At 37.7% G+C, this 24,148-nt stretch overlaps 1 protein-coding gene across 1 annotated transcript in view; it reads right to left on the bottom strand.

Moving 5' to 3' along the window:
• Positions 1–24,148, bottom strand: part of CSMD1 (CUB and Sushi multiple domains 1) — a 1,821,295-nt gene that overhangs the window by 483,797 nt on the left and 1,313,350 nt on the right. The window contains exons 9-10 of the mRNA XM_059909813.1: positions 15,024–15,148; positions 4,529–4,650 (exon numbers count right to left, since the gene is read on the bottom strand). Of these exons, the coding sequence (XP_059765796.1) occupies positions 4,529–4,650; positions 15,024–15,148 (247 nt within the window). The remainder of the gene's footprint in view (positions 1–4,528; positions 4,651–15,023; positions 15,149–24,148) is intronic.

Raw genomic sequence — 24,148 nt, 5'->3', positions numbered from 1 at the left:
CATTAGCATCACATTTAAACCCTTTACCTGCCATTCAGGGTTCCATTTATGTCTTTTTGAATCTAGCTTTATTATTATTAAGAAGAATAATAAAGAGAAGGAGGAGGAGGTGAAGGAGGAGGGAAGAAAAGGAAGAGATGGAGAAAGAGGGAGGAGCAAGGGGAGGAAGAGGAGGAAGGAGGTATTTGTCTTCGTATTTGGAAGACAACGTTTTAGGTGTTTTACACTGATTTTATACTTTTCACAACAACCTTCGAAGGTGGGTGCTGTTAACACCGTAAGGAAATACTGGGGCTCAAAGCCATTAGACGTTAAATGGTTGTTTTTTGTATGCCACCTAGTCTGTGATATTTTGTTATAGCAGCCTGGACGAACTACATAAGACAACGTTCAAATGTCTTAAATCACTTCAATCCTGAGTTTAACACCAAAAGAATACTACTCTCTGAGGAGCTCACATTAAAATTAGGTACTAAAATTATGCCAGCACAAAATGTATTTGAGAAAAAAATAAACACTCACACTCACACACACATATATGCATATATCAAAGGATTCCAAGGAAAGCTGTCTTCCTGTTTAATCCTTTCAACGACAACCCCTGGGATAAACGTTTGTGAGCATTTGCTAGTAATTCCCATAATCTGTGGTTCACTAACCACCTATTACTTTTAGGGAATTTGGTCACAGGACTCCTCAAGAGTTTTACCTGAGAAAATATGGATTGTTGAATGTGTTTACAATAAAATATATTAATAAATATCTTATTACTGTGTTAATTTTTACTGAATTTCTACTAGACTAGTTCGGCAAGAACAATTGTTTTAGAAACCTGCTTCTCCACTAAATTGAATCTTCTTGAGGAACTTTGTTTTTTTTTTCCAACTTTCTGCCTACATATCAGGTTCTCCTAATATATGCATATTAATATAATACACATAATACACATTAATACATATAATTCTAATATGCATTATATATAATGTGTTTTAATATAATATACATTAGGATAATTATATATGTATATATATAAGCATATGTAAGTGAATGGATTTCTAGTATTCCTTTTAACTTGACATCCCTCAGTACTATAAATTGTAACATACGTTACTAAGAGACACAATGAACTTCCCACAATAATTACTTTCTATCAGCTGTTTTATGTTACCACTTGGTATAAACTGACACAGGGAACTTGGTTATATAATGGTCAAAGCAGACCTAAGACCAGGAAAGAGTATAAATCATCATGAGAGGGTTAATCTTTCAAAAAAAGAGGAGTTTACTAACTAATCTCTCATTGACTCATCAATTTGGAAATTGATTTTAGATTTCTATTCAATCTTATTTCTTAAAGTTTACAAAGCATGTTAAACAACAAATTAAGGTATACCAACAACTTCTTATCTAGAATTCTGTTAATGCTTCTAGCAGGAGTCACTGTCTGGAAACCTTTACATAACTGTTCTTTTCTCTTATGCTCAATATGTAATATACCTTCATCACCATGCGCTTCATCGGGAAACCCCCTTATGTGGACTGTCTCCCAAGGAATCAAATTAAGCCTAATTATACTTAATGGCAATGGCTGCTGCTTAATTTGGATGGTAATTCTGCTTAATTGAGATGCCTTCAGGTGACTAAGTAGTGCTCTTGTAAGAAGATCAGTGTGTTAGTCTATCAACTGGAAGCCTTGGTTCTTCTCTGAACATTTCACCAAAATAAATAAAGGAAGACAAAGAATTTTCTGAAGCAGTATAACACAAAATTCCTGAAATTTAAGTTGTTAAGTGTTACGTGTTCAGAGTCAATAAAATATATATGAAGTCTTTAGAAAAAAATCTTATGTAAATGTACAAAAACATGAGAGAGAAAAGTGAACTTGTATAATGAGAAAAATGTATAAACCCAAACTGCATAAATTTCATTTGTCACTTTGCAGTTTGGCCAAGTTTAAAAATCAACTTCAAAACATCAAAGGACATATTTAATGAGTTTTAACTAATTTTAGTCCACTGGTGTCTGGTAAAACAGGATTATAATGGGATCTGAAACATCTGAAAAGCAAAAGATCAATCTGGTGATTAGCAAAACCTCTTCCTTTGACCTTTTTACTTGTCTGCATGTGACAGACATGACTGGTTACCCATAACCATTGGCCCTTTCTCTGGCTTCCAGATGGTTCTTTCCTCAGGCTATCCATGATCCGGATTGTGGACATTTTACTCAACTGGGCCAGAAGGGAAGCCTCTGGGAATTTCTAGACAACTCCTACCATTTCTAAGAAAGACATGCCACATTTCTTCACTGAACACTGAATGTGATGGTGTGGCAGCATCTTGTGACCTGAGGGGGATGTTATCACTGCTCTGGAGACCCAAGCAGAAAAGAAAGGGAAACACTTGAGCCCTCAGCAAAGTTACTGAGTTCCTGAATTAAACCTGGAATCTCCTTGGCTCTGCATGAAATACTTTTTCCCTAAAACTTCTGGCTTTTAGTCAGCTCTTCTATTATCTACAGCCAAGAATATCCTATTGACGCACTGAATAACCTATTATTTCACTTCCTTGTGGTTCTCGTCAAAGTGATAATGGAATAGATAGCTACAAAAGAAATAACTCTTCTTTAGGGAGGAAGAAAGCTAACGAAGAGGCTATCACAGTGCAGTGCAAAGAGCACGTGTGTTTTTATCCTTCAATAAGAGTAAGTAGCTGTGCAATCTTACCTTCCCTGGGTCTCAGCTTCCTCTCTGTCAGGTAAAGGGTTGAGACAATGGGAACTCTAAGCTTCCTTTATTTGCACAGAGATATCAATTATTCCAGTATATACAGTGTGGATGAAGAATGTCGCCTGCTGCATCAGTAAACAAAGGATGTTGTGGCCATCAAGCCACCAGCCTCTGCACCCTGAGGGGATTCAGGTTGGAGAAAAACAGGATACTGGCCCTAGACAGTTGAGGTGCGTATCAAAGGAATGATTTCATTGAGCCCAGACTCTTGCATCTTCCCACACATAGAAAAGCGCTAAATTCCTCAACTTGAGAGGTCTGGGTTTCTCTTATTAACAGGGATCTTTGGATGTCCGACTGCCTGTTTTTTCCCAAAACCTCCGTTATATCCTGGCCCCTCCCGTACCTCTTCAGAGCAGTCCCTGAGATCTATATGAGAGGCCGTCTCCTGGGCTTACGTCCTCAGTACATCTGCCGAATAAAACTAATCCTCAACTTTTAGGCTGTGCTTTTTTTCAGTTGACAATTGGAAAGAAATAGAAACACAGATATACAGGCATATGTTCCATATAGGAAAATATTTATGATTATCCCATATGTAATCTGGATTTAAATGATTTTTTAAAATATTGGAAGGGAGTTACACAAATCCCCTGACGATTTAGTTTGGAGCCACTCCTTCCCCTGTTGGAACACCAGGGTATCCCACTTCATCCATACAAGAGTTTAGTATTTTGAAACTCTACGTGGCACTTCTAGTTGCAAGATCACTACCGTTCATGACAGTGGAGCCAAGCCCACCCTCCAGCTGGCCCTGAGAGAAAGATGATGCCACCATCAGGATTCTCTTTGGCTCCTTCTGTCTCCTCTGCATGATGTCACACACATCCCAGGTTTCAGCAGCTAAGGAAACACCTGGGAATTCCGAATTGACCTCTACCAGGGAGACCCACTTGGAGATACAGCAGGCACCTCACTCTCACTATGCCTAGAGCCAAACTCATCATCTCTTCCCATAAAAGACTGGTTTCTGAGGCCCTTTCCCTGGTTCGAGGTAGGGAGAACTTAGAATCTATTGCTCCAATTGGGAATAATTAGGAGAATAAAGAAGGGCATTATCATCAGTAATTATGCAAGGACAGCGCATGTCCACCAGGACTCCCCAGGAAGCTAGACCCTGTGCCCATTCTGGTCAGGGCTTCACCACACACCCCAAAGCCATTCTTGATTCCTCCTCCTCCTCCCCCCTCACAGCACCTGCACTTGAAGCCATGTGGACACAATGTTAAGCAACAGAATCAAAACCACCTGCCCATGGCTCCTCACCCCTTACTCCACACCTTCCACCCAGCAGTCATCAAGTTTTGCTGAGTAGATATTAAAAGTTCTCATCACAAGAAAAAATACGTGTAACTGTGTGAGGTGATGGATGTTAACTACACTTATTGTGGTGATCATTTAAAAACACACACCAAATCATTATGTTGTACATCTTAAACTATACAATGTTATATGTCAACTATTACATCACAATAAAACTGGAAAAAAAAGAGCGTAAACATAACCTCCAGAACCAGTAGGAGGCAAGCACACTGAGAATACTCACTAAGAATTAATTGAATCTAAAACTGGCTTTGCAACAAATGTAGACAGATACACACACAATGCAGCAGCAGATTTTCAATTAAAACAACAAAATTTAAGGGTGCATGACATTCACCAGGTTGTTCGTTGTAAACAGTTGCCCAGGCAGAGTGTTGATTTCATCAGGTACGCAGAGGGGGAAGATGAGAGCCTTACCTTGTCTGGATCTGTTGTGGTGATGACCCACACACAGTGTGCATTGTCTTCGTACTGAACTGGGTAATTAGGGGAGGTAATGACACCACTGGGCCCACGCAGATTTGATCCACACGTTCTAGCTAGAAGTACATAGAGATGATATTATTTTCCACAGGATTTCATCTGTGTGCTGAAGACACAAGATATACATGGAACTTCAAGTTATGTATCTAGCATTTATTGTAATGAAAAGCTATTTGTGAACTCAAGTTGGCAAGTAGATTTTACTCAGCCTTCAGGACCCTTGCTTGGTATCTGCAACGTTTACCTGGAACTCTTTATTATATTATGTTTCCCAAGGCACTGCCATTCACAGAATGACTTAATTACAATAGCACCATGGACAATGTCAAATCAAATTAGTCCATTTCAAGCGCCATTCTGACTCAGAGACGGTCTGTAGAGACCTTTGGTTGCACGCAGTGCAATAAGAATTCAGGACACCGGAGTTAGTGTCTCAACTATGCCCTATACGATATGACCTTGAACCAGTAATCCCGACCCCCCCCCCCAGCTTCATCCTTTTCATTTTAAAAGATGGTGGAACAGATGATATTTAAATTTCCTCTCAAGTTTTACACTGTATCATTGTATTCTGTAACAAACTGTACCAATTTCCTTATAGCACAATGCAAATAAGAACTTAAAATACAGTTGAATTTGTGAAGAAAGAAAATAGAAACGGTGGCTCTAAAAGGAAAAAGAAAATACCTTAAAAATGAAAGACCAAGTAAATCACGGAAGTAATATAACCCAATAAGAATGACTAAGTTTTGAATATAAAAATATTTCAACTGACCTCCACTTTAAGAAAGAAGCCTTTAAAAACTCAATACACAATTTTGTAAATCACAGGTCAGCCTGAACTCCACTCTTAACATTAATAATTTAAACTAGGTTTGAGAAAAGAGCAGAAGAAACTAATTTCACAAATAAGAACTAATACAAGAGAAGCTCAGGTTCATTTTCCTAAGATATCATATCACACGAACTGATTAAACTGCTGTCCACTGAAGAGTAGATTTTATTCATAACCCACCCTTCCTTCCTTCCTTTTGTTGGCTGAGCAGGTCAGGTATTGTCCTAAGAGACTGAGCTACAAGAGAACAGGATTCTGACCCCCAAGGGCCAGGTTGTAGGGGAGGAGTCACAGAAACCATTTAATGGGGAAATCCCTAACTGCCCTCCAGGAATATCTCTCTCTCTTCCATTTACATTGATACAGCAATAATATCGATTATGCCTATTCCTAGTATTGTAATTGTCAATGTACAGATCTCTCTTTCCAACAAGGTTGTGGTTCCCTTGACCTTGGGAAAGCATCCTTCCCTCACTTATCTGTATATCCTCAACACCATATCTAATGTTGATAGTTGCTGACGTAAAAAATGTGGGAAGCTGACTTTACACAACATTTCAGGTACTTGATACTTACTATGAAAATAATTAGCTAAGAATTAATCTACTATACATTGATTAATAAAAACATATGAAAGTTAGCTTTTAAAATATTGGCATTTGCTTTCCAGATGAACAACCCTTTTTAATAAATATGGATAAAGTGTCATCTGGTTTTCAAAACCCAGTAGGCGTGTTTTGGCTCCAAAGGTCATTGAACAGAGCAGAGCCCACAAGCACATACACCTGTGCTGTATGATTTCCCTCTCCAGTGAGTCTGCTTTTAGGAACACATTCTCGAGAGGATCATGAACTTCAGATCCGAAATTTTCTTAAAGCCCTCTAATATTACGGGTATTAATTACAGAAACTTAGAAGAAAAGTTATCAATAAAATTTGAGTTATCATACCTTTGTGTTACCCTACTTTGTGAAATTTCACACTGAAGAGCTGACAGAAACATAGAGTGTTACTCAATAAATATCTGTTGACTAGTTTTAAAGTAATATTATCAAAGTGCCATCCTAAGCATTTCAAACTTTGAAAAAAGACATGTGAAGAATGTGTGCAGTGGGGAACTAATGTGTTAGATTACCACAGACAATTTGTATTCATCCAATCATCAGCCCCAGCTGTCACTCTGCTGGAAAGTTCACCAAATCTGACAGCCTGTCAATGGCCCTGGGTCTTAGTTGTTTGCTTTGAAGCTTGACCTCAACTTGACTTATTAAAATTGGTTCCCAGCTCTTCATGAAATTCACCTTACCCACTGTTTGGGGAGATAGGATTTTTAGTGATTATATTTTTAGTGAGATAACTATTAGTAAAATTTACATAGGGAACCAGCACATTTTCTACATTTTCCTGCATACATGGTACTGTGTTTCACACAGAACAAGTTATGAATCCAGTCCCTTCAGAAGTATTTCTCACCAAAACTTGTCAAATTAATACATAAAATATTTTTTCGTTTTCTTAGAACTATGTCCCTATTTTTGCAGTACCTTTTCCTAATAAATTAACTTTTTAACTCTTTTTTCTACCCATACTTTTAATCAAGCCATCAAAATAATCAGCTGAAATGAAGTATGTGGGAATATTCAGGGCAAGGATTTTGTTTGTTTTGTTTTCCTCCCTGTATAACCTCAACAATCAGAACAATTCCTGGCATTCAACAGTTACCCCATAGATATTTGTTGATGTATTTTTTGAGTAGGTTGATAGGCTTAAATAATATGATTTAACTCTAATTATTTACTTCTAATACTCTTTCTTGGGAAACTGTTGAAAATTTTAGCTAGTACCTCAGTCTTTGCCTTTCTAAGTCGTCCCCATTCTAATCATCTGCCTCTTCATCATGTGATCATCCTACCGTCATCACACCAATTACGATTCATTAGGTACTAGTTTCTTATATCAAGGCTTTCCTACTAGTCAGAGACAATTCTCAGATTTTCTACTGGCCACAACTCAAAGTTCAACCATCTACATGTAGAGTCGCTATCAGATAATAATAATGTTTCTTGAGTTATCATTATCTCTGTGTGCCATTATCCAAATCCACATGGTGGTTGAAGTACAGACTGGACATTATCTTCTATGTCTCCCGCAGATGATCTATTGCCTGGGGTTTTTTCTCTACTCTCTGGTTCTGCTGCAGGAAGGGTCATACCAAGCTTCAATTTTTCTGAATTGTATAGTGGAGCGAGCAGAGTGAACTCTACTCCTTCCCCTGTAGCTGCTCAGACACAGAGAAAGCTTAGCGCCCTGCTCTGATTATGATGAGCAATCTCACTGTGTCCTTGCAGACGGGGAACTACTTCCCGAACAGTTGCTTCTGGATTAAACACACATTGGATTAGTCAACAAAGTATTTAATTAAGCAAATAATTAGGTAATTACAATATACTAGTGCCAAGCAAGTTTTTATAGCAAGATTTAAATGCATTCCCATAATGGAAATGTATATACACATTTATACGTATTGCAGTTGAATATCACTTTCTGCTCCTGCAAAGGCTTTCCCCCTTGTCAAAACCTTTTTGGAAATATAACACCTAACGTAAAGTAATTTACACTTAAATCTTAAAAATGCTTAATAAATGTTCTTTGATAATAACCACGACCTAATTAATGTGTAGCTAATATCACTCATGTGACAGTGTTCTAAATTTGTAAACTCAAATTTTGCTTATATCTTACATGTTTTTAAGATAAAAGCAGAATTCACAAAATGATCATTGGAAATATAGATCAAGAAGGAAAGTGGAAAGGGAGTATAAAACTAACCAATTCTGAATGTCAATCTGTGCCATTTATCCATTTAATCACTGAATATTTATTACGTATAAAACATTTGTTTCACATAATTTATCTTATATAATTTGAAGTAGTCATTTATCTATTTATGTATAATCAGTTCCAGGAATCTTTACTGTTCTATAGTAACTACTTAATTAATCAAAATAGTTGAAGAGAATAATATTCTAATTGACCAAACTTAAATTAATAGGATATCTGGACTCACATCTGAAGCTTTTTTCAAGCACATTAAGAATTATACTGGATAGTGTATATCTTGTATGATTTAGAAGAAAACCACAGATTTTATGTCTATAACCAGACTGTCAACCAAAATGCAGAAAGTATGTCAGAGGTTAAGAGCTTGCTTTTCTTAATCACACCTGAGTTCCAGGCCTGGTTTATGAAGTTACTAGATGTCTTATCTTAAATTATTTCATTTTAAGCCTCTCAGGTTATCCACATAATAATCGTAACTTCATCTATGATAGCTGTAAGGATTGAAGGAAAGAATTCGAGTAAAGCCTTCAGCGCATTGTCCGACACACCATAGCATAGGGAGTAAGGAAATATACAGTAAACGCTTTGTAAGAGTTGGGCACTGTTTCAGGCATAGAGGATACAGCAGAGAGAGAACAAAATTAAGTTCCTTGACTTCCTCAGGCAATTAAACACCTGACCATCTAATTCAGGAGGATATTTGACCTTTACAGAAAAGCAGAGTCAGGGTTCAAAGCATATCTGGAAGAGGGTGGGCATGGAAGGGTTTGGATGAGACAACATCTGATGACCAGTGTAGGATGGAGACCCATGTGGACAGCTGGGGCAGAAGTGTTCCAGGCAGAAGGAAAACAAATGCAAGGGAGCTGTCACAAACTTCCCAGGCAGGTTCTAGGAACATAATTAGCACCAAATTCACATTAGCTTTCAGGTCGTTTTATGTCAGTAGAATTTGAGAGGAGTGGTATAAAAATACATGGCTTTGTTATTTCCAGTAACTTAATAAAAAATAGAGAAAAACATGTTTTTTTCCCAAGTGACATTCAAGTAAAGAGTATAAATCCTTGTAAGTCTAGAAGCGAAACCAGAAATTTATCCAAATCCACTGGAATTAAAGTAAAAGTTAAAAGTGTGAGAAATTAAGAGGTACAAACTTGCAGTCATGAAATAAATGAGTCACAGCATAGGGAATACAGGCAGTAATAATTTAATAACTTTTTATGGTGACATATTGTAAGCAGACTTATCATGGTGATCATTTTGTAATGTACAGAAATACGGAATCACTATGGTGTGTAACAGGAACTAACATGGTGTTGTAGGCGATTATACTTCAAAAACAAACAAATGAACAAACTCATAGAAAAAGAGATCAGATGTGTGGCTACAAAGACGGGGGATGGTGTGAGGGAGGAAGGTGGTCAAAAGGCACAAACTTCCAGTTATAAGATAAATAAGTACCAGGGATGTGATGTGCAGCGTGATAAATACACTTAATACTGACGTCTCTTATATATGAACATTCCTAAGAGAGCAAACCCTGAGAGTTCTCAATATTTTTATATCTATCACAAGGAAATATTTTTTCTTTAAAACGTGTGTATGCTTCTTTAAATCTCTGTGCTCACAGATACCTGATATAATAATCAGTATTAAAATATAATCTTACAATTGGCTCTGGACCTTTAATCTGGTAGAATGAAGTCATCTTGCAGGTATAAATGGTCTTTTCACTACTATTTAAAAGGTCATTTCTGTATGGACAGAAACTGTGAGTAGGGAAGAATAAACTGTAAAGTTCTTGGTAAGTGAAAAGTTAATAAGTTAAGGGTAATTCTGAGCTAACCTGACCTGGAATCCCAAGATAATAATAACTTTATTCTGTGACCCTTGGTAGCTCTAATTGGCTTCCATGTAACCACAGTTAGAATTGCAAAAAACACTTCACTTTTCTTATGTGCCCTTTCAACTCAGAGAGCAACTAAAAATATTAATTCCACAGATCAAAGTGCATTAGCATTAAAAGAAACTCTCTCTATATATCCCCCCTAAATATTGATGGAATGAAATGCCAGCTGGAACATTTTACTTAAAAAAAAGAAGTATATCCTCTTCTTCTCTTTTTTGTTTGCTTATTTAAAAAATCTACTGCTAGTTAAAGATACTTATACAGTTTCAAACATCTCATATTTTACCCTGTGAAAAATCATAATGGTTGTTTTCATATCCCTAAATGAAGTAAGCATAATTTCAAACAAAATCACTTGTGTAATTACTGAGCTATGGCAACCATTCATCCCTGTGGTAACAGGAAGAAAAGGTAACATCTCCCATTCTCAGAGCTAATTAGCTAATGTAAGTAAGCATTGGCTTAGGACCCAGTGTCCAGATGTGAAAGATCACTCCTGACTCACTGCAATTTATCAAATGCCTCTATCAGATATTCCTTCTGTGGAGAAGGCATGATAATTACTTAAGAGTTAGAGACCCTTCATGAAGAAGGGAGCCTTGAGAATCAGTCCTTCCTTAACTGACTGAGCTGAAATCTCATAATGCATGCAATGCTCAGACCAGAGGCATTTTATTGCATTTGATAGATAGCTGAATTTAGAACGTGTGGCTGAGATGATCAATATAAGGGCTGCTTTAAAGGCTCAGAGTGCATCAGGAAGACCCAAACCATGGTGCTCACCTCTTACATACAATGTATTACGGGGTAGCACAGAGGAGAAGATGAACTTGAAAAACTGCACTTGGTGTCTGGAACCTACTGACAGCTAAGTAAATATCCCTACGTTCTGTTTTGGGTAGCATTTGAAACATCATTATGTTTCATGTTATCCATTTCCCCCTACATTTTAGACAGCTAAAGCTATCTTTATAGAAACAGCCATAAAAGCTCCACCTAAAGAAAGGTTTTTTCAGCTCTTCTTTAATTGAGGAATCAGTCATTAAAAGCCAGTAGAGACACTATTTAAAGGAGGGAATGATGACAGACTCAGGGTTCCTAAATGTTGCCAACCTGGAAAATGTATGGGCTTTAATAGAAGAAAGTACGTTCTACACTGAGGGATGCCTGCCAGGAAACCACCCATGACTCATGGAGGTCATTGCTTCCCTTCACACCCACAAGCGTGCTGAGCGCTGAGAAAACTGGAACTGGGCTGAGCTTCACAGCCAGAGTGGCGCTGTCCATGGTAGCCACTAGCACATCTGACTATTGGGCACTTGAAATGCCACTGGTCTGAGCTGAGATGTGCTCTGAGCATAAAATGCACACTGGATTTCCAAGACATAGTATGAATAAAAGAAAGAGAAAAAAGTAAAGCATCTCCCTATAATCTTTTTGCCTATACATTAAAATGATATTTGTAATATTTTGGGTTAAATAAATTATCAATATGTTAATAAAATTAACTGCACCTGCTTCTTTTCCTTTTCAAATCTGGCTACCAGATGTTTTAAAATTACATCTGTGGCTTGCATTTTATTTCTAGTGGGGAGCCCTGCTCTAGAGACTGCTCGAAGTGATCCTCTATTGGGTCAGCCTACAGATGCACTAAGACGTCTGACCATCCATCTGTATATGTAATTGATCAGGTCATGGTACATGGTGATTACTTATGTTATATAAGACTCTGTCACCCAGACTAGAGGGAAGGGTGTTCCTGCTGCCTTTGCAGGAGGAAGCTGCCTCTTGTGAGAGGGCCATGTGGCCAGGAGGTGAGTGCAGGGCAGAGAAAGGGAGTTGGGTGTTGAAGTGGAGGACAGGTTCCTGGCTTAACCATGATACTTACAGATGAGCCCTTACACACACACCTCCACCCTTTTTTTCATCCATATAGCTTACACATATAGTCCTGCACTGATACAAAAATGCCAAGGGACGTGAGAGAGGGATGAATGATTCTCTAATTTATTTGCACTCTCCACTCATGAAAAGCTGCAGATGATACAGGGAAGCAAAAAAAAAAAAAAAAAAAGTGTCATTTATTCAGTGATTTATCCCATTTCTCCTTATAAAAATATACCCCCATGGCAAAGATTCCCTTAATATCTATTCTCCTTTTCTTTCATAGAAGTATAATTGTTTGGTATATATTTAAACATACAGAATAAAAAATATATATGTTTCTAAGTCTCACAACAAGGTGAGAATATCTGGCTGGATTTTGGCCAATGAGAATGAGCAGAAATGCATGTGACGGTTTCTGCAGACTCTCGTTAGCATACATCTGCTAGGTCTCTCCCTGTTTCTTCTAACCTCCTCCATCCAGTCACCTGGAGTTTGGACACCACCGTGGACTATGAGGATGGAGGCGTGACCATAGTGAGGACAGAGTGAGCCTTGAGGAAATTTTCATATCTGAAACAGACCTGCCATCCTTGTCCTGTACTGCCTAGCTCTTAACTTCTGTATAAGAGAGAAATCCACTTCCATTTGTTTTAAGCTTCTCTTGGGTTTGGTTTTCTGTCACCTAATTGTTATCACCTCATTCTAAACAGTTTATCTCAAATTCTCCTATTTAGGAGATTTCAGGACTTCAATTTTTTTTGTTTAATGCCGTACTACTCCAAATGCTCTAAAATACATATTTCTTTAAAACTGTGTTTTTAGATATTTTTTATTGTTCTCTAGACACAGTCTGTTATCGTTCTAGTATGCAGATTTAAAATATACATCCTATAAGAAAACTCTTCCTTAATTATTTCTTGCTGCTATAGCTCATTATTTCAGAAAGTTAAAAGTAATAAATTGAAAAAGAGCTAAAGGATTAGTCCATGAAAATGAAGGTACATGTTATTAAAGCAAAACAGTTAACAGCTGGGAGGAAGAAAGAGGAGATGAATATAGTTGAGTGTGAAAAAGAGAAGTGGGTGTGGAGAGAGGTGAGGAGGCTTCCACGGGAAACCAGACCAAGAACCACACAACAGACAAAGACCCTGTGGGAGAGCTTTCTCTTCTAAAATGATAAAGTAGGACATTAGAATCTATGGGAACAGGAAGTCAAATGACTCCTCCTCTAATTACCTCTAAAAGTGAGCAGTTGGTGGTCCAGGGGGATGGAGGGAACTGTCCCACCATTAGCCTGGATGGAGCAAGCACCTGAGTGTTTGACACCAACCAAATCAGCGTTAAGCTGGGGCCAACGTGCTGGGAAATTGTTTTGAGTGTAGATGAGATTTGGGGCAAAGGGGAAAAAAAAGGAAAACTTCTGGATTCATAAATAAGGTAAGAATCAAATAATATCCTACTCAATAGTCCCTTTATGTTACTCTAAAATATCAATTTAAAGCAGATGCACATTTACTAGTTTTGTCTAGTGTGGGCTTTTAAAATAATGACATATGTTCCTGGTATAGAAGAGCAAGAAAAACATTTGAAAATGAAAGCATATTTTTTCCTTAGGGCAACGATAATACCTGTAGCTTAGTCCTCATTTGTAACTGGGGCATGAACCTTACCACCCTTTCATGGGAATAAGGATTTTGCTACAGTTCCTTTGAAAGCCTAATGATGTCGCTTTAGTATTAGTGTACAAATAGTCTAGGGACCAAAAGGGGAGGGACGCAGCCATACACATTTCCTGACCAGAGATGGGTGCTTCTCCAAGAAGGGAAATTTTTCATGGGAAAGGGCCACCTGCAACCAGACCACACGCCCACTCTGCCCTCAGGATGCACAGATGCTACAAAGCTGTGTTTTCTACATGTAAAAAGCCACCAAGTTGTTATAGGTAAAGGTACACTATACTAAATAAAGCCTGCGATCTAGTATTTTAGCTTTGATGAAACTAGCAATGTATTTTGCAACTACTTCATTTCACAGGATATAACTTACACTGTTTATCTTGTATTGTACCTTTTTACAACTGGAACATTTTAAAATAAAAATTTATGAATCCATTCACTTGAAAAAGACTATAAGGAGGGATAAGATATTCTTATATATGAAAGTATATAAGAATATACTTTTTATTCCTTGTTCAACTTAGTACTTTTTTTTCTTCTTCCTTTAAAACTACCAATTTGCATAAATTATTTATGGCCAAAATGCAAACAAAACAAAATACCTAGTTCTTCTTTTAATTTTATTGATTCTTTGATTCTTCCTTAGTAAAATAGCCAAAACAGTTTTCTGCTGGGTTCACTATGGCTTCTATAATTCTGGTAGAATTCTTCACGTACTTCACAGAAGCAACAAATACATACTTTGACCTCATTGAAGAAGATGATGATAATGCAGTATTTTGCTCTTCTATGTCCTAGTTTAATATGATTTAATAATAAAATGATGGCTTCAGATCATGCTAACAAACTCCCTTTATCACTGATACTATCAAAACCCAAGAATTCAACTTCACTACTATTGCAAAGTGAGAATTTTTAGATTTGCAGGGACATGCATAAAGTTTTCCAAAGCATCTGGTTATGTAACATATTTTCATACATATGCAAACTGTGTATATAGATAGATGGATACCAAGTTATATCGAGTATGTGTGTGTGTTTGAATGATTAGATTTACTCATGTATTTCCTGAAATTTAAAAACCACAAATATCCTTGGAAATGTTTGCCTCCTAAGAAATTTCAAAAAATATTTCTTGTTTACTTACATCACTATGAAAGCATAAATCATCACCACGTTTTGCTCTGCCTATACACAGTGCTTTGCACTTACATCGTTCAGAAAAGCATGCCAAATGTGAGTAAAGAGAGTATCTGGGCAGACGCAATCACATAGGCCTTACCTCGGCAAATGGGCCGGTGGTCACTCCACGCAGCCAGAGTCTCCGTGACTCTCTGACACGTTATGCTCTTGGATCCCTGGAGCACGTAATTGTCCTCACAGGAGAACTGTACATTTGCACCAACCCTGAGCAATTACAAAACCAAAAAACAACCCGAATTATTCATGGAAGACTTCTTAAAAAAATCATCACAGTGTTGCTACTGTGTTATGCCGTCAAAACGATATTAAACATTAAGTGATCCATTAGTAATTATTCACAGATACAACCCTCTAATGCAGCACAAGACCTGGGTTCAAATTTCCGTTCTGCCAACTTCTGCTAAATAAATATATGATCCTTAAGGTATCTTCTCTAAAATTAAGACAATAACAAAGGTGGCAGGACCATGTTTTGTGGCTTAAGTAAGAAAATGCATGTGAAAGAAGTGAACCCTGGAAACAAAACAAAGTTGGATGTCATTCCACGTGGATAAATATCTTACCAAAAAAAAAACTGAAAAAGCCTGGGTTAAGAAAATGTCTCAGTACACAGAAAGACAAGTGCTGTATGATTCCACTTATATGAGGTATCAAAAACAGTCAAATGTATAAAATCAAAGACTGGAATGGTGGTTGCCAGGGGCTAGGGGGAAGGGAGGCAGAGGGGAAATGGGAAGTTATTAATTCAAAGGTATAAAGTTTAAGTTAAGTAATATAAATAATTTCTAGAGATCTGCTATACATCATTGTACCTACAGTCAACAGTAATGTACACTTAAAAATTTTAAAGAGATAAATCTCATGTTAAGTGTTATCATCATCATTATAAAACTTGCTTGCAATGAAAATCAAGGAAAAAAATGTCTCAGTAAAGAATTTGTTATCATTGCAAACATTAATTATATTAATTATATTCAGACGGAGGCCAGTGCTATTATATTTCAGAAATACATCTTATAGGAAAAGAATAATTTTATTTAGAAAAAAGCAATCCATCCAGCCTAGAGTTAGATGAAAAACTGCTTTGGCTCCAGAGCTGCCTCTGAAAACATGAAGCCCTAAGGTTGTAAGCAGTAACGAAACGTGATTGCAGAATCACAAACCAACAGGTGCATGAGAAGATGTGAGAGGCATACATCAGATCTGAGCACACCCAATCACTTCTTCTAAGGCTGTTGTCTGGCATTGAGTTGAGTGCAGCATTATTTTATTATCTGACAAGCTTATTGTTACAAGAGGAAATTCTACCTGTGTCTTCCATTTGACAAACCCTGACGTTGATGCTGACAAAAATGGGAATGAAAGAGAGTCTTTGAGAGAACATATGCATAGTTGCCCATGTTATGTGTAAAGTTATTAATAGATAAAAGATAAGGAAAAAAATAAACAAATGCTTTCCTTTCCTGCTTATTGAAAAAGTCTAATCTGGAATATCACAGTGAACATTATTCCAGTAACATTACAGCAGCATTTCCCACACTTCTGTATAACACTCTCAGAGGATCATCACAGATGTCTATAAAAATCATCAAATCCGGGTCAAATCAATTTGAAAAATTCTGGATTAAACAAAATTAAGCATCTTTCTTTTCCAAAGGGGACCTTCAGTTTACTAAAATTTAATATGCAAAATGTGTTTCACCTACTTAAGAGAATGTAAAGTATGTAGAATTTTCCAAATTTATCTGGTCAGGGAGCCCTTTTGCACTAAATATCCAGGGCAACTAGAATTCTATGAAAGTAACCTGCAACTTTACCAAATTCACTGATGAGCTCTAGTAGTTTTCTGGTGGTGTCTTTAGGATTTTCTATGTATAGTATCATGTCATCTGCAAACAGTGACAGTTTAACTTCTTCTTTTCCAATTTGGATTCCTTTTATTTCTTTTTCTTCTCTGATTGCCGTAGCTAGGACTTCCAAAACTATGTTGAATAAAAGTGGCGAGAGTGGACATCCTTGTCTTGTTCCTGATCTTACAGGAAATGCTTTCAGCTTTTCACCATTTAGTATGATGTTAGCTGTAGGTTTGTCGTATATGCCCTTTATTATGTTGAGGTATGTTCCCTCTATGCCCACTTTCTGGAGAGTTTTTATCATAAATGAGTGTTGAAAATATTTGCAAATGATGTGACCAACAAGGGATTAGTCTCCAAAATTTACAAACAGCTCATGCGGCTTTAATATCATTAAAACAAACAACCCAATCAAAAAATGGGCAGAAGATCTAAACAGACATTTCTCCAAAGAAGACATACAGATGACCAAAAGGCATATGAAAAGATGTTCAACATCGCTAATTACTAGAGAAATGCAAGTCAAAACTACAATAAGTTGGGCTTCCCTGGTGGCGCAGTGGTTGAGAGTCTGCCTGCCAATGCAAGGGACATGGGTTCGAGCCCTGGTCTGGGAGATCTAAAAAGAAATGATACAAATGAACTTATTTACAAAACAGAAACAGACCCACAGACTTAGAGAATGAACTTACAGCTACCAGGGGGGAAGGGTGGGGGAAGGGATGGTTAGGGAGGTGGGGACTGACACGTACACACTGCTATATTTAACATGGATAACCAAACAAGGACCTACTGTATAGCACAGGGAACTCTGCTCAATGTTATGTGGCAGCCTGGATGGGAGGGGACTTTGGGGGAGAATGGATACATGTATATGTATGGCTGAGTCGCTTTGCTGTGCACCTGAAACTATCACAACATTGTTAATTGGCTATACTCCAATAGAAAATAAAAAGTTACAAAAAAACAATTCTATGGAAGTAATTTTGAGAAACACTGTGTTATAAGGACATAATATGTATTATTTTTGAAAGGGAAAAGTGGAAAAACCAAAATGTAAACATAATTCTAATTTTCATTGTCAGTCACAGCAGTTATTTAAAACAGCTATACTTTTTAGGGGCTTCCCTGGTGGCACAGTGGTTGGGAATCTGCCTGCCAATGCAGGGGACACGGGTTCGAGCCCTGGTCTGGGAAGATCCCACATGCCGCGGAGCAACTGGGCCCGTGAGCCACAATTACTGAGCCTGCGCGTCTGGAGCCTGTGCTCCGCAACAAGAGAGGCCGCGATGGTGAGAGGCCCGCGCACCGCGATGAAGAGTGGTCCCCGCTTGCCGCAACTGGAGAAAGCCCTCGCACGGAAACGAAGACTCAACACAGTCATAAATAAATAAATAAATAAAAAGAACGTGAATTTCTAAAAAAAAAAAAAAAAAAAAATTTATTAAAACAGCTATACTTTTTAGACATATACATCATAATTTCATTGGCCTTTGGTCTTATTTAAACTTCCGGAACCACACTGAATAAATGAAGTAAATCTAAATATTTGGTTTGAAAACAACTATTATATCTCCGTGTTCTCTATTCCAGGCCCCAATCTTCAGTTCTCTTTGTTTACCTAAATTTCAGTTTTCATACTTTTCATCATTCAATATATTTTTATTGAATATTCACTGTGTGCCACACCCTACTCCAGGTACTAAATATGCAGAAATTCATAAGACCGACAAAGTCCCAATCTCATGGAGATAACATTCTAGTTAATGGAGGACAAAAAAACAAACAAACAAATCAAATAAGAAGAAAATGAAAGTGTTGTTAAGTACTGTAAACAAAATACACCAAATGATGCAATTAATAACAGGTTAGGGAGAGTCGGGATTTAAGAGTGCTTCAGCATTTTTTATGATCCTATCAAACTAAGGTGCTAGTATCTCACACAATTTCTAGGCATGGTCAAACATAAAGGAAGGAAAATGAGATTATTGCTTCCCTTTGGCAACCACTTACTTCAGTTACCAAAGCCTATCATTCATAGTTTTGATGGAGTGCACTCCATTCCAACAAAGTGTCCATCTTTTTCATACATGCTTTTCATACATCAGATCAACTTCCTTTAGGTATTCAATTGTGTTAACTTTGACTACTCTATCTCATTTCTGGCAATATATTATAGATTTATCATCCAAAATTGGAGAAAATATGGGCAGAGTTTATTTTTGGAAACCATGAGAAATATGAATGACTATATTATTTTATATATATTTGAATGAATACACTTCTACAAAAATGAGCAAAATATGTAGCGATATAGAGAAGAAAAAAGCTTGATAAAAAATTGTTACCCCAGATAACAGTTATCTATATAAGTATCTGAATCTGTATATCAGGAAAATTAGGCATAAAACTATTTTTAGAGTGGTAATAGAATCACAAGTACACTTTTGTTTCTACACTGCAATAATCGTAGTACTTCTGATTTTATTACAAGCTAAATTTTAAAGTATTTTAAAATCCTACTATTAGATTGCCCCATTTGCTCTCACTCATTGAGACAGAACTCCCTCACACCTAACAAAGTTCACACTCTCCTCAGATTTCCAGCAGACAAAAACTACAGAAGCCTCTTCTACCACAGAAGGTAGAAGACTCTTCCTAATGTTCTATAATCACTGTAGTGTATCACAGAAGATCTAGTCCAGAAATCTCCATCTGGGTTCTGGGGAAATCAGTCCTCGGTATGTACAGAGTCTGATATGGAACTCATTCTTTAATTTCTGTCCTTAATTTTTGAAACCTTTTGACAAATGACTGGAAACAACAATTGATAAAATAGTGAGGCTTCTCTACTTTCAAAGCATTAAAATTATTAACAAGAGCCGCCTCTTAGCTTGACGGCAGGTTGGAAAACAGAGCCACTGATGGGTAAACTCATTCCCAAGAGTGGAGATGAGGAGTAGTCTCTGCGTTGTGATGAACAGGGTTGAGCTTGAAACTGATGATGATCCAACTTCTAATTTATTATTTCAAACTTTTGCTTTGGTTTTATCTAGCACTTGAATCAGTTCAATTTAAAATCCATGCACACTTTCAGCTTCAAATATATAATAAACCAAGCTTTTATTTATGATTTGATTTTATGATTACTATGTTTGAAGGCATATGTATAACATTAGGAAGATTAATTGGTTTTCTGGAAAGCACTCAGAAGAAAATAACAGAACAAAAGAAATTAGTATCTTCCCATTGGCAAGTAAATTTAGAACACCTAAGAATTATTTTGTCATACAATTTTGATAATTGTTAGTAGCTGGAAATTGTCAAAAATAACAGAAAACTGATTTTGTATAAGATCAAGATAAATTGTGTATTGATAATAAATATCCAAATGGCAAATTTTAAGTTAAATAGTTGAAGCAGAATAATTCGGTGTTTTAAATATAATAGAACAGAATAGAAAAAAAACACATTTTTCACTTCTTCAATGCTTAGCACTTCCGAAAGGCTCATCATTCAAAGTTTGAATTATGAAGACATTTCATTTGTCACCATCTACTTGACTTTACCTATAGTTTAAAGAGACTTTATAGGTGAATGAGCTCTTTCCAAATATGGTTTTCCTAGAGAATGGCTATCTGTGCATTTATTTAAGATTGGTACTATAACTATTTCCAAAAAAACCCCACACACACAAAGTAACTTAAAGATTAAACTAGAATCCAAAACAGGATGTGGACTGATTTAGCTGTGATGTGTAACTATCCATTAATTCGGAGATGACTCTGACCTACCTGAGTGGCTAGATGGGCAGACCCCACCTGTTACCTCAATCCATGCTGGCTGGTGTTGATTGAATCTACTGAAGCAACTAGTTTCCCCATTTAGAATTTTCTAAATGGATAAACAGATTGATAGATTGATATAGCTGATACATAGATAGATATCTGTCTCTTTGTTAAAAAAAATCCAGCTCAAACAACATACTTAAAGATTCATAAATACAAAAAAATAGATACTATTTTTAGGCATCAGGGGTAGGCATTTACACATTTTGCATCTGCAGCAAAAAGGAGAAACACATTATATTATCCTGTTTTCACATTTAAGCAACAGAAAACACAAAAATTAGAGGAAAAAACTTTCTTTAGAACTAAGTTGAAGTCAGGATTTGCTGTATTTCTCTTTGTAAAATGAACACAAATGACATGGGGAAATTATATTTGGAACCACACTGTACCAAAGGTATAGATACCTTAACTATTTTTTTTTATGTATAAAAAGGAAACAACTGAAATTTTAATAAATTTTCAAAGATTTTGTGTGGGTCATCAAGAGAATTTAGAATCCCTAGAAACCCAAGACACAAAGGTCACCTACGCTTCCTCACCAGTTTTTTTTTTTTTAACATCTTTATTGGAGTATAATTGCTTTACAATGGTGTGTTAGTTTCTGCTTTATAACAAAGTGAATCAGCTATACATATACATATATCCCCATATCTCCTCTCTCTCTTGCTTAACTATTTTTTGAGAAGAACTGGAACCATGTGGCAGGATAATATGTGAAGTGGTAAAGGGCGTGTGTGTGTGTGTGTGTGTGTGTGTGTGTGTGTGTGTGTGTGTGTGTGTGTGTGTGTGTGTGTGTGTACACAGGCACAAGGACGCACACCTGTGATTTTTCTCCTGTATTTTACTTACACACTAAGGATGCTGATACTGGCATAGCACGAAGTAAAATTACAGGTGTCTAACTCCAGGTGTGTGAAATACGTTTACAGGAGCAGTGATGATACACTGTTCCCCATTCCTCATTCCCCACTATGAAACATAAAAGCAAAGCAAAACACAAGGCCAAGCTGAGGCAGGGGAGGAGAACATGGAGAGCCAGAGCAGGCAGAGATGTGATAGGTGGTGTCAGGGCTGTGGAATGCAGTGCCCTGGTATCCGCCGCACCCTGGACCAGGAAGCAAGTTGGGTGAGGCAGTGGAACAAGATAGAGCCCTGCCCGGGGCAGTGTGTGGGCCCCCAGGGCTAACACAGACCCATTCCCCTTTCCCAGCTGTGACCCCATGGACAAGTCTGTGTCTTATGGCACAGCCTCTCTAAAGAAGAAAAGGCAGCATGGGAGCCTAAGACTAGGAGGTGGAGCCCCTGGGCCCTCGAGTGACACAGCAGGTCGTCCCCAGGGTGCTCATGCCTCTTGAATGTTGGCTGTGGTTGGCGGAAAGGAAGCCCCAGACTCAGAAACATCTCCTCTCCAGGAAGAGGACGTGCGCCCAGCCAGGGGCCCGGGGACAATCAGGACAGGGATCCGAGGGGCAGGGATAAGGCGGGGAAACCATGCCCACTCCCCACCATTGAAATGAGGGCCTTTCCTTAAGCCCTGGCATAACATCATCAGCAGAGGGGGACGGGAAGTGAACAGCTGACTAAACCTGATGGACTAAGAAATCACGGATTTCAAAAACTTTAAGAGTGAATAAATACAATTTTCTGACTCAGACTAAATGGGGATATTGAACAAGAAATTAATTACAGCCCCAGTACAAAGATTATGTTTTGCACTCTGAATTCATGGGCCTGTAATTAAACCTCTCACATGCACTGAAGCTGACTTTGCAAATAATAATATTACTCTTCTTATCATATACAAGTCCCCCTCCTACTTTCCCCATCTCTATTGCTCCCTCCTCCTCTTTCTCCCTCCCTCTCTCATTTTTCTCTCTCTTCCTCTTCCTCCTTCTTACTTCTTTATCATTAAAAAATATTTACTTCCCATAAATAAAATTAGTTATACAGGTAGTTTCCGGAAGTAGGTGCTAAAGCTTCCAGAAAACTGTAGTAGGAAGAATTTGAAGGAATTTTTGTAACTTTGGAAGAAAAGAAATGACACTTGATACAAGAAAAGAAATGAGAAGAAAACTGTCAGGAACACTTCCAATGTTCTTCAACATCTTTAGTACATTTAGACTCAAGTCCTCCTCCTACAAATAAAATATCCCCACTGCCTTAAACAGTGTCTGGCATATCACAGGCACTTGAAAATACATGCTGAACAAATGGAAAAAGACAAGTCACTTTCCTGAGGCTACATGTGTCAATCTGTCAGTAAAATGGGACTGAGAAATAATGGTAGCAAAGAAATCCATCTACTCTTCATCCTCTTCATCGGCCTTTATTACACCTCACCTGCATTGGTTCACAACTGGTTATGGTCAGGCTTTTAAGCACTAGGTGCCCTGCCAGTCATAAGGATGTATTGATGAACTACTGGGGGCAGGAAATACTTCATCAAACAACTACTGGGCAATGAGGTAAATAAATATAAATTACTATGGGAGAAATGATTTTGCCTTCAGTGAAAAGGTAAAAAAAATGATATTGCCAGAAACTGAAATTTGGGTTGGGTCTTAAAAGATCCATATAATTTATTTACTTTTCTCAAAATGAGTATCTGTGTCCTAGAGTGAAACCCACCACAGAAAGCCCCGTTGGTGTCAAAGTTGGTGATCTGTTCAGGGAATTCCAAGTAGCCTGGTTTGTCCAGAACAGTATTTTCCAATTGCTGTTCCAAAGAGGGGCCCATTCCTTCCTGTTCCAGAGTTTTTCCCCTTTAGACTTGGGGTCCTCTCCTGATTCACCCCTTCTCCTTTCCCTCTCTTTGAGGTACAGCTTAGCTCTTTTACTACTCCACACAATGTTTCTTTTGAGAAATATTAACCTAAAGGCCAGAAGTAGAAGGGTATGAGGCTTGGAAAAGGCCACACAGAGAGGCAGTTCCCAGGAGCAAGGCTTCCTGAGGGAAAGCATCATGTTTCACTCACCTTGAAATCTCTCACAGCCTCCAGCAGAGTTTATTGTGCTTATGATATCCCTGAGATAGATGTTCGTAGAATGATTGCACAGGACAAACAGGAGACAAAGGCATGAATTCAGATCATCTCCTAAATGTGCAACCAGCCACCACAGTGCCAGGCTGCAGGGCGTAAACCCCAACAGCAGCACGTGAAACCCATCTCTGCAGCCCCCTTGCAAGCGCGTCTCTGTGATTACACGCCTCTACTTCAAAAGAAGCTGTTTTAGATAACCTCACTGATTCTCCGATAAATGAGTCGTACTCCACTCGGGAAAGGAACTTTGATACTGAACCGTATGTTCTCCACTAACGGCCAGACTGGTCCTAATACATTCGACTGATTTCAGGCTACAAAGACGGTCCGAGTAAACTGACCCCTCACTCCTAAGACGTCGTCAGACTACAATTTGCACAGCCTTCCAGACAATGGCATCATCAGAGAGATGCATGTGCGGCTGCTGTGAATATCGCAATGCCTCTTACTACCCTTTTG

Source organism: Balaenoptera ricei, chromosome 21, assembly GCF_028023285.1.
Source record: "Balaenoptera ricei isolate mBalRic1 chromosome 21, mBalRic1.hap2, whole genome shotgun sequence".
Taxonomy (NCBI): Eukaryota; Metazoa; Chordata; class Mammalia; order Artiodactyla; family Balaenopteridae; genus Balaenoptera; species Balaenoptera ricei.
The sequence above is the reverse complement of the archived record's forward strand: the minus strand, read 5'-3'. Positions and strand labels throughout refer to the sequence as shown.